This window comes from Rhinatrema bivittatum, chromosome 5 (assembly GCF_901001135.1).
Source record: "Rhinatrema bivittatum chromosome 5, aRhiBiv1.1, whole genome shotgun sequence".
Lineage (NCBI taxonomy): Eukaryota > Metazoa > Chordata > Amphibia > Gymnophiona > Rhinatrematidae > Rhinatrema > Rhinatrema bivittatum.
The window spans coordinates 270151745-270163278 of NC_042619.1; the positions used below are offsets into that span (position 1 = coordinate 270151745).

At 38.5% G+C, this 11534-nt stretch overlaps 1 protein-coding gene across 1 annotated transcript; it reads right to left on the reverse strand.

Moving 5' to 3' along the window:
• Positions 1 to 3609: 3609 nt before the first annotated feature.
• LOC115092748 (gastrokine-1-like) lies at positions 3610 to 10804 on the reverse strand. Its single transcript, XM_029604036.1, has 6 exons — positions 10702 to 10804; positions 10105 to 10158; positions 9057 to 9194; positions 8080 to 8190; positions 7053 to 7197; positions 3610 to 3770 (listed from the first exon to the last, which is right to left on the reverse strand). Exons 1-6 carry the CDS (start codon positions 10711 to 10713, stop codon positions 3682 to 3684), a joined length of 549 nt encoding a protein of 182 aa, XP_029459896.1. The 5' UTR covers positions 10714 to 10804; the 3' UTR covers positions 3610 to 3681.
• Positions 10805 to 11534: the final 730 nt, after the last annotated feature.

Consider the following 11534-nt stretch of genomic DNA (forward strand, 5'->3'; position numbering starts at 1 on the left):
TACCACTGGCATTGGGGCGGGGGGGGGGGATTTAGGAGGGAATATGTGCACCAAACCTCTCTCTACCTCTCCTTTTTAGTGACGTGGGCTTGTCTCAAAAATCCTCCTTCCCCCTTCCCTACCAGTCTCATTCTCTCTCTCTCTCTGCTCCGCAATCCATCCCAACCAGTCTCCCTCTCTATCTCTCCACCAGTCCATTCCCACCACTCTCTCTCCCCACCAGTACATTTCCACCAGTCTATCTGTCTCTCTCTCTCTCTCCTCCACTACTCCATCTCTGCCAGTCTGTCTCTCTCTTCCTCTACCAGTCCATCATCCATGCCAGCCTCTCTCTCTCTCTCTCTTACCCTGCCAATCTATCTTTCTCCTCAGCAATCCATTCCCCCCAGTTGCTCCCATGCAGACAGATCCCACTGTGTGGCTGCCTGTAGTTGCACTACGTAAGTTACTGAATATGAATATATTCTTGCACATTTACTGCTGTGCTCTTCTATTATAATTATTCAGTTTATATCATTATTTATAGAATTATTTAATACATTTTATATATTATGAATGAGTTCTGGTGTTTATATAGTTATTTCTTTATTACATTAATAACTTTTCTATATATGGCAAAGTTTTTCTATAACTGCATGTAAAAATTAAAGAGAAGCATTTGGGAGTCTGCAAAGATTTTGGAAGTTGAAAAGGGGTCCATGTTCCCAAAAAGGTCAGGAACCCCTGCTCTACAGTTTTATCCACGATTGAGAGGAGCCCCACATGCGCTCCATTGACACAGGAATTCCTACATATACTCGGTAGAGTATTTTAAGAAGTGTTGAGGTTGAGTAAACTCCAACCTGAGCACTGTTGGCCGACATCTTCCATATTCAAGGACTATCTATTCTGCTGTCTTCAGAGAACACCTAAGTACTGCTAAATTGTTTTCCCCTTTTGCCTGGCATAAGGGTTGAACATTATTGGACAAGTAGTCATGCTTCACTACTGCTACCTAGACATACCACGTGTGTGCTGGTAAATGAATGGGTGAAACTACTGAGCGTTCTCTATAACTTGGCATCCTTTACAGGGAGTTCTTGCTAGCAGTGGGTTTCACTGTGGTTAGATGAGTGCTGTTAATGATCAAGATGGCCAGGCTCTGTTCAGAAAACTTTAACCAGTAGAAGGGCGCATAGGGTTGGCCACAACAATGATTTGTCAATTTATGAAGACCCTCTCCAATATTAATTTTCTTGGAGTATATATGCTTCTTTCCTTGACCCTTGCCATCACATCTAAAGGCCATCTGAGACCACATAGCTCCTTCTTTAGATTTCCATTTATTTATTAAAACATAAAAGTGCCATGCTGAGTCAGACTAATGTACCCAGCATCCTGTCTCAAACAGTGGCCAGTCTGGGTCACGTGCAAATACCAGCAAATACCTTTCCATGTTGCTCACTCTCAGAAGTAAGAGGTGAAGACACTCAACTCCATCTGACTAATAATTGTTAATAGACCTGTCCTCCAGAAACTTCTCCAAGCCTTTGTTTAAACACAGGTATATTACTAGTCTTGATCACATTTTCTGGCAACACATTCCAGGTTTGTGCATTGACTGAAATAATGTTTTCTTAAATTTGTTATAAATCTGCTATTAGTTAGTGTCATGGTGTGTTCCCCAGTCCTAGTAGTATTTGACAGAGTAAACAATGGGGTTGTGCATTTGTTTAACCCGAATAGGTAAAATTTGACAAATGAGTTGATTTTCAGTTCCATTCATTAGAACTGAACCATCAAGCCATCTAATGATTCTTCAGGTATTTTCAGTTCAGCAAATAGTGTGTGCTATTAGGAAATGGCAGGCATTACTTGCAAAAAGCAACCCTCCCCATATCTCTCACTTACCTCTTTCGTAAGGGCATCTGAAATAGAAAAGATAGAAATAATCTCCATTTGCTTCTACCCTACCAGCAGCCAGTTCCAAAATGGCACCATCTGGCTCTGAGACCAGCACCATTTTGTTTTATGGCTGTAATAAGGTTCTGTGTTCTATGGCCATAACACAAATTAGTGCTGGTCTCAGGACTGACCAGCACTATTGGGGAGCCAGGAGCTGGGTGGCCAGGGGTGGCCTTTCATTTTCTTTTGGGGTTTTCTTTATTATTTAACATGTGTTTTGGTTCAGGAAATTAACTGAACCAAAATAAACATTAAGGTAATGATATTTAAAAGCCATTTAGAAGTATAACTGAAAAGTTATCTGTCTAAATGGCTTAGCCACTATTTTTGATTACTTATTCAGCTAAATTCTAGCTGGATAACTCTTTATCTGGGTAGAATTTAGATAAGTAGGTTGGGGGCATTCCTGGGGAGGAGCAGAGTTAGCTGGTGAACCGGCTATCTCTGGTCATGCTGTAGGGCAGGTCTAAAGTTAGCCCGATATACCCAGCTGAATATTAACTCCCTAAATAAACTGAAACCCAAAGAAAAAACACCCAAAATGAAAAAAATGAACTGAAATGAAACATTTTCCAAATCACACCTCTAGTAAATAACTATTCCTTATTAACTTGTTCCACACCACACATTTGGTATTTGGGCTGCTGTAGAAGGGATCAATGTGGCTTTCCAAGCTCATGAACCATATCATGTCTAGATAATTTTCATGTTGGTCCAAATAATACCTTGATAGTCTGAAAATAATCCAGTATGGATTCTTGAAAATAAAAAATTTAGGGTGGAGAGTTAGGTGTATGAGAGAGAAACTGAATTGGGCATAGCAGGAAGAACAGGGACTTGAGGTAGAGACCACTAGAGGTAGTTCTTTTAGCTTGTTTCAGTTATAGTTGCTTAAGGTAACAACCTAAAATACTCTAATTCATGATGTTACCCCAGCAACACTGGTCTAGAAAGCCGGAACTTATTTGATCTTGGAAACTAAGCAAGGTCAGGCCTGGCTAGTAACTAGAGTACCACTAGGGAAGACCAGTTGCACGTTATAATTGTATAAAACCGTTATTGTAACATAACCAGTTCTCAGTTAAGCTGTTATAATGTACTATGTCATACAAGGTTCGCCTTAGACATATTGTTAGATGTAAACTGATGTGATATACCAAATCGAATGTCGGTATAAAAAATAAATAAATAAATAAATGTGTTTCAGAAGAAAATGATAAACTTCTATAGTTTTCTGTCAAGGACAGGTCTTGGGCAGTGGCACCTTGGTAGGGCCATGGTTACCTAATCCTTGGCACTCAAGGATGAATAGAGAAAAAAATAAGTAAACAAGCCATTCAAGCCACACGTTTCCCTCCATCGTGGTTGTCTAATTCTCCATTTGCTGATACTATTTCCATTAAAATTTGAGTAAAGTGTAGCAACATTTGTATCATCATCAAGCATTGTTAAAGCAATATTCCCAATGGTTAGTTGTGTCACAATGGAAAGAGCAATCGGGCTTTCCATTGATTCTGCTTTGCAGTACGTGGATCTGTAGGAAATTTTATGAACATATTTAGCATTAAAAACAGTTTTTTTCTGATGTTTAGGGTATTTTAATGAAGACATGACAAGCTTGGTGTATAAGTGCAAAAACAAAAAGGCATTTTCTGATCATCACAATCACTAATAAAAGCTTTGCTGATTTAATAATTGGGGGAAACTATGCAAGCAAAATATATTAGGACTCCTTTCTTAAAAGATAATGCCACCACAGAACGAGATGCGTAATATCCACAGGAGATCAGCATCCAAGCAGCTTTCAAGTGAGAAAAAGCCTGCACCTTTATAGAGAGAAAAAGGAGAAACACCAAGTTATTACTGAAGAGCCGCTGACATTTAATCTTATGTCTAAAATTATCTCTTAACAAAGCTCACTCATATTTCAGCACAAGGATGACAATTGCATCCCTATGGATGTGGGCCGACTTCAAAACAAACTTATTAGACAACTCAAAAAATCCTGCAAGAATTTTTACAAATTTAATCAAACCATTTTGAAGAAATCTGAAGCAAACTTTGTCAGAATGAGGATCCCACTTTGGACTTTTTGAAAAATTAAATCAATGTTTTTAAACTTTCTTTCTAATTTTTTTAGTGAAGTATTGTGGTTGCAGTCTCTTCCTTGACCTATTGAAGGAAGAATAACTCTCAAAAGCTTGTCACAGATATATTGAGTTAGTCCAACATAAAGGCCTCACCTACAATTTTTAATTATTAACCCTTATTTCAATTTTTTTATTTCTTTTGCGTTTTCCCCTAAATTCAAAAGAACAAAATCAGAATTTTCCCAGCAAATATGGGGGAAAATGTGAAAAATTTGTCTCAAGGTAGTCTGAAATTTGGCCAATTTGACTTTGACATCAAATTATTTGCACATATCTGTTTTTCTTTTTCGAGTGTTATGAATCAAGCATAATGAGAAAATTCAAATTAACCATACACAAGAATTTCTGCATGTCAGTAAAGCTCCTGGAGGTTCATTGTGGATATCCTGAACACCAGATATGTTTGCTACCCTTCAGGCCTGGAATTTGCCTTTTAGCAGGTGAAAGCTTTCAACTGAGGCAACCTGATCATCAAGGAATAAATAAAGCATGGTTTTTGTAGCCTTGTGAACAGAGGTGGGTAGAAAAATCAGAGTCAAAAACTCCACCCATCTGGGTATTTGCACTAATAAGAAGCAACATAGTAACAAAGAAGGCAATATTCAAATAACTTTTCTGAAGGAAAAACAAAAAGCAGAAATCAGGGCTTTAAAAATTGCCCAATGGATCTGTGTGTGATTGAATAATGTATATATTTTTACTGCTGGACTGCAGAGGCGGTCCCGGGACAGGGGATTGAACAAGCAAAACTACACAGGCTGATTTGTGATGAAACATTGCCAGCTGATAAAGCAGCTGTACATCTCTGCAGGTCATTTTCTCACTAGACAATAATTAAAGCACAAGTACCTGTGTACTTTTTCTTTGTGAAACTGCCTGTTGGAGATTTGTCAGTTCTGGGTAGACGCACATATAAGTTCCCATATATAACCCAACACCAGCTTCAAAGTAGATTATATTCAGGTACTGTGGGTATCATCATTTTGCTATAAATATAGCAACCATGTTCACATTGTAAACTGAGGGGGGAGAGAGAGAGAGAGAACGAACCTCTGTAGAGGCTCACATACAAGTTAACTTTATACCACTGTAAGAGCGGCCACTAGTAACTTGGGGTGAGGTTTGGGGTGGGGTAGGTTTTGGGGGACAGTTTTACATGCACAGTCAGAGGTACAAACTGCACAGTTGCTATCAGTGAAGATTTTATTTGATTTGGAGTGAAAAAAGTTTAAAGAAGAGTGGATTTGTACAATGTACTCTCTACCTAGCTTGATACACTCTCTACCTAGCTGCTATCAAGCTAGGTACATTGTACAAATCTACTCTTTTGTACCTTTATTCACTCCAAATGACAGAAAATCTTCACTGATGGCAACTGTGCTGTTCATATCTCTGAATGTGCATGTAAAACTGACCCCTAAAACCTACCCCACCATGGAGTCTCTCTCTCTCTCTCTCTCTCTCACTGTACCAAACCGAAATTTGTGATAAAAACGTTTTTTGACTGTAACACACAGCTAACGCAGGCACAATGCACAGGAACAAGGTGCAGTTATTTCCAGCATTAAAATCTGCATTGGTGTGCATTACTCTATCACACACCATGCTAACTGAGCCTCATTTCCATTAACTCCTCCCACTTGAATACAAATTTAAAGTTTGCATACATATTTTGTAATGCGGTATTTATCGCCTGTGTTACGGCATTATCACCTGCGTTAGAGCCCTAACACGCGCGATAAGGCCCTAACACTATTTGATAAATGACCCTGTTAGTTTATACCTGAGGCAATGGAGCAGGAAGTGTCTTGCCCAAGGTCACAAGGAGTGGCAGTGGGATTTGAACCTTGGTTTTGCTGGTTGCAGCATGTTGCTTTAACCAGTAGGCATTCCTCCCCCCCATGCCCTCTACCTTACTTCTCAACCTTTTTCCCTTCATTTTATCACTACCTTCCACATTTGTCCCAAACATACCCAACATCTCTCACAGTGATGGCCTCCACTTCCGCTGAGAGGCCACTTCAGGCCTTACCATCTTGAACTCTGCTTCTTTCAAGACTAATACTTAGTCAAACACCAAGGCCCCCTTCTAATGTATTGTTACAAAGTTTTGTGATAATCCCAACAGCCACAAAGATTAGTACAAAATGGAAAAAAACCCCAAAAATGTAGTCTTCCCATACTCATTGAAATTTGAGTTTCAGCTACTGTCTCTCCGGGTAGGTCATCCCAACCTTCTTCGAAACCTGATGTTGTTGTATCACTGCTGTTTAGAAGTGCTTTCTTGTAGACCAAGAACAATCATACCCCTCCAGTTTAGGGTTTTAACTGCTGCTCCATGTAGGTTATCCAGTGCTTTCTTGGAAACACAATGCAGTCATACCTCTGTTCTTTTGGACTGAATCACTGCTCCATGCAGGTTACCCCGCTGTCTCCTATCCATCCTCTTGCTTGGTGAGAATCTCTACGTGTTTCTTTCGTGTTTTTGGATTCCATTACCGTTTCTGTTTTCACCACCTATTTCCTGATGCTGTTTCTGAGTCTACCCCCTTGGAGATTCATATCCTGACACCTTAGTTCTAAAACTTCTTTTCCATTGAAAAACATTTGTTACTTGTGCATCGTTAATACTTTCAGGAGCAGCAAAACATGTTTTCAGTTGAGGAGCCAAACGAACCAACCACCACCTAAACATTTCTATGAAATGCCCCCATTTCTCCAGAAATTTAGGGTAACAGAGGGTAATATCCCTCCTTTACATGCCCTTCTTACTTAACTACAGACATTTTAGGATAGCAAGGATGGGATTAATGTATGGGTTAGAAATAGGATGCCTAAAATTAGGGTTATAATTGGAAAAAAAAAGTCAGGGTTAGGTTTAGGGTTACAAAGGTGAGGATTAGGGTTAAGGTTAGGTAGGTTAGGAAGAGCAAGTAGTTTTGTTGCACTTGTTCTTACCTTGCATCTCCTGTGCATAATAGGTAGGGACGCCCCTGCACAAGGCCTCTACAGGCTTCCCAAACTGGGCCACATTATTGGCACGAGTTTCTGTAACAGTGTACTGCAGGGAACGTGGAGGAGGTACAGCTGGTCCCTTCTTATCCTAAAACATTGAGGACGGTGAACAGAAGAGCTTACAACCAAGTAAATTGTTGTGTTTCCATTACTCTTCTTTGTCTTCAAATCCCAAAGTCATTGAACTGACCCATATTCTCATTACTCTGGCTTCACTCAGATGTTCCTGACTAGCTAATGTTTCAAGACTTTGATATATCATTAAATATAATTTAGTGTTAGGGAGGGAAGGAGGAGAAGGAACTGGCACTTTCCTGGCATGGGCTACAGGCTATACTTGGCTATACTTCCCAACTAGAGAGAAAAAGCAATATTCTGCAGGTGGTCACACGTATACAGCTAGCTAATGGAATTGGTAGTGGCAACCAGGCAGACTTGATTTGCCAAAAGTTCCTTTTCTTCCAGCATCTACTGTATTACTAAATGTGCGTTTCACAGATGTTTCCGAAGCAAAAATGTTTGCATATCATACTCATACATTCAATGTTTTTAAGAACATATTTTTGGAGTGTTATCCTGTGGAAGGGGCACCTTTCAGGAATATGAAGGCAATGATTTGTAGGTCAAAAGCTACTATGGAAATTGTCACTCAGAAACATTGTTATTGTGAAATAATTTTAAATTGTTTTTTTTTTATTAAACATTTTCATGGTTCAGGAATGATAGATGTGCATCAAGGACAGCTCTAGTTGCTGATAGCCTGCTGGGAATTACCAGTACGTATCAACAAATGTTTAACCTTCTTCCTCTCTCCTAAAGAGCAAACTATTAGATTGTATTTCTGGTAGTGTAAACAGTAATTTTCACAAAAAAACCCAATGAATTCCTATGGTTTAATTGTCATCTTTAAGATATATGACTAAGAAACTAAACCCTGTCTGCTCCTCCATTCTCTCAGCCAGGTGCTTACCTTATTTTGCTTAGTAAGCCTTGCAAGCTCTTGGAGATTGGGCACCACTTTCCTGTTCATCTTATGGACAAAGCAAGTCTTCTTTGCGAATGGCCTGACAGCAGCGAAACCCTGCAAATGAAAAGGATCCACGAATTACTGTCAGAATTTCTCTGCCTATTATAGGCTATCTGCAGATAAGAAAACATCAAAACACAGATGATGTCGACAGATGAGGACCACTTGGTCCACCCGTTCTCTCCCGTTATTCCTGCCTACTGTGCTGTCATCCCGGGCTGTACTCAAATCTGTGATCTTCTCCCACGACTAAGCTCCCTTTGTGTCTGTCTCATAAGTGCTTGAATTTTGTCACTGTTTTCTTTGAACCTTCACAGCTTTGGGTTTCTTGGACTCTCATACCTAGAGGATACTCTTGCATGAATAGGCTAATTGATATACTGCACTGATTGCTTTCTCATATACTTTTTCTCTTTTTCATGGATTTGGATTCTGCTCTTTTTTCTCTCTTGGTTCCCCTCGTTTTCCTTTTACATTAAGGGGAATGTATAGATGCAACTATTTCTATCTTTTTTATGTTTATTGGTAATGTATTTACTTCTTATGCACCTCTTTTTCTGTAACAAGAGATTCTTGTGTTTTATGTAAATTGCAGAAAAATAAAATAAAAATAAAATGAAAAAAGATTCACCTTTTATGCTTTTCTCCCATTCTGTATCTATGGGAAGAGACCTTGAAAAATCAGGCAGACCCTTAGATGTCCATAAATGCAATAAGGGGAAGGACCAGAACTGGGATTGCTATGTTCCTGGTGACCTGGGGTCATCTAGTAACCCTATTAAAGTGAAGTTCCAACCTAAATCCTCACTGGCAAATACATGTAATAATAAGAACAATGAAGAACTTAATGGTTCAAGCAATATGTAGAGCCAAGAATTATAAAGTAGCATGATATTGATCAAATCCTGTTTACTACTTACTGAATTGAAATCCCACACAGAATTCCAGGAGTTCCACCCATTGTTGGTGTCAATATTGGCGACATTATTTTCGTTGTTGATGTTCACAGTTTGGTGGACGGTACTACCATCATTTCCATCGTTGGTGAGAGTGACAGACTGGATTGAAAACACAAGCATGATTAACAAACATTAAATCTTGTCTAAACTCTGATCCTTTCCCATCTTTTACTGATGGCACACTGCCTCTGAGTAGCATCTTATTGTTTTATTTTTTATTGCTGAAAGAGTTACTAAACATTATTATATGATGCTTATTGTACATGTTTTCCTTCTTGTTTATGTAGTCTAATAAAACGAAGGCAAGGAAGATCAATTGTTTCTAACGATGGAAAGCAAATAATTATTTCTAGAATTCCATGTCACAATTAAAGAGAGCTCTGAAGTTGAGGGCATGGACCTTTGCCTTGTCATAATGCAATTGCTTATGCTGTCGAAAGCTCTTCATTCCAGCACCCATTGTATTGCTACAATCTAGTAGGCTTCTTACATTAAATTTAATCTATTTCTTTTATATGAACTGCCTTCATTCAGAAATCAAAAATTCAATAGTTTCTTTCTCCGTTAAAATATTTGAAACCACTTTTTTTCTATTAAAATATTTGGAACAGGATATATTGTCTTTTTTTCCTGCCAGCAGAGAACTGTAGAAACTCCAGGGTGCATTGGTCCCTTGATTTTTTTTGCTGTATCAGTCTCCTCTAACTTCTGGTGAAGATCACACTGGTACCAGTCTGCATATTTAATGCATTTCCACATTTGCTCTAGAGCTCACCTACTCTTTGTCGAGTCTAGGAAACTAAGAGAAGTAATCTGAGCTGTTTTATATTTCATTGGGTACTGTCTGATTTTGGATGAGTATTAACAATTGAAAAGATTAATTTTTCCAGCTGAAGATGACATTCAGAACACTAAAGTTGCCAGCAGAATAACCGAGCCTTTCTCCAGTTAGGTCAGAAATGCATCAATGGTTCCCCCTGGGTGTGTTCCATCTGCGCTTGATACTTACATCATTAGCAAGAGTCGGAGTCAAAAAGACTCCCAGAAGGGAAGCAATCAATATCTGAAATGGAAATAAAAATGGAAATACTGTAAGTACCCATTTTGCTGCAACATTGTAAGACCCTGTGTATTCACTTATTTTAAACTAATGTCCAAACCTTCCATTTAAACTTAATCTCAAATTAATTGCATTTTTAGCAGCTGAAAAACAATAATCTTCTTTTATAGAACTAGACATTCTAGTTGCCTAAGTCACCATGCATGGTTAACTTGAAAACTCGGTTATGATTAAAAAAATGTACAAATGTTTGATGTGACCAGATTAGGAAGTTACTTAAAGTGAAATAGCTGGTGAAGGGTTTAAAGTTTGACTTTGTTTGGGCCAGTTTACAGGATTTCTGTTTCAAGCCATTCTATTTTGTACCACTTTTGTATCAACTCTAATGCACCAAATTATTAGTTCCATCTCCTGAAATGGTTTAAAATGGCACTCATGTAGAAGCTAACATTAACATTCATTTATTCCAATACTTTACTGTAATTTATTGTATATATACTTTAAAACATTCTAAGTCTAAAGAAATGAAATACCAGAAGTACTTACAGTCAGCTTCATTATTCCCCTGTGGAAAGCTGGTGAGTGGAAGGAAAGGATCTGGTGAAGGACCTCCTAGAGATCTTTCTGTTTTATATGGGCTTTTTTGTTTCCACAAGTGTGCTGTAGGTGGGGAAGGCATAGGCTGAAGTTTCCTGGTGCTTATCTATAGCTAATAGCTAGCTGATATTCCACAATGAATTTCTAAGGTCCCAATATACAAATAATTGATTAGATTCCATTTGTGTGACATATGCCTAATTGATATGAAAAAGTTCTGTGTAGCAGATAAAATGTTATCGGCATTGGTAAATCAAATATACTTTATGATAGCTTTTGAGGGGGTGTAGACAGTATGACAAGCAGATTGAAACTTTTCCCCTTGATATTATTCTCTGTAACTAGGCAGTGCAGTCCCCAAAGTTAAATAAGATTGCAAATCAAAATTCTACTACCTATCAAAGATGTTTGATAATATCACAGAAAAAGCGACTATCTCTCACTGAGGGTGTTCATTCCACTGGCTGGGTTTGTATTTTTAAATACGTTTCCACTAATCAAAAGAGTAGGGCATAATGGAAAAAACTGAACATTTTTGTCTAAGAAACAGCAAAAAATTAACCAGTACAACATAATATTGACCTGCAGGAGACCAGGTATCCCTCATTCAGAGACATGGAATTCCCCTTTCCCTGCCAAAATCTCAGGGGCTTGCATACAAAAGGCATTCATGCTTGAATCAGACTTGCACAGCTGTTGTCCTCTTTTGTCCTCGACAGCTGCACACAGATCTGATTTTCAGGATATCTGCAATTAACATCCATAAAAATTGTCTAAATTCC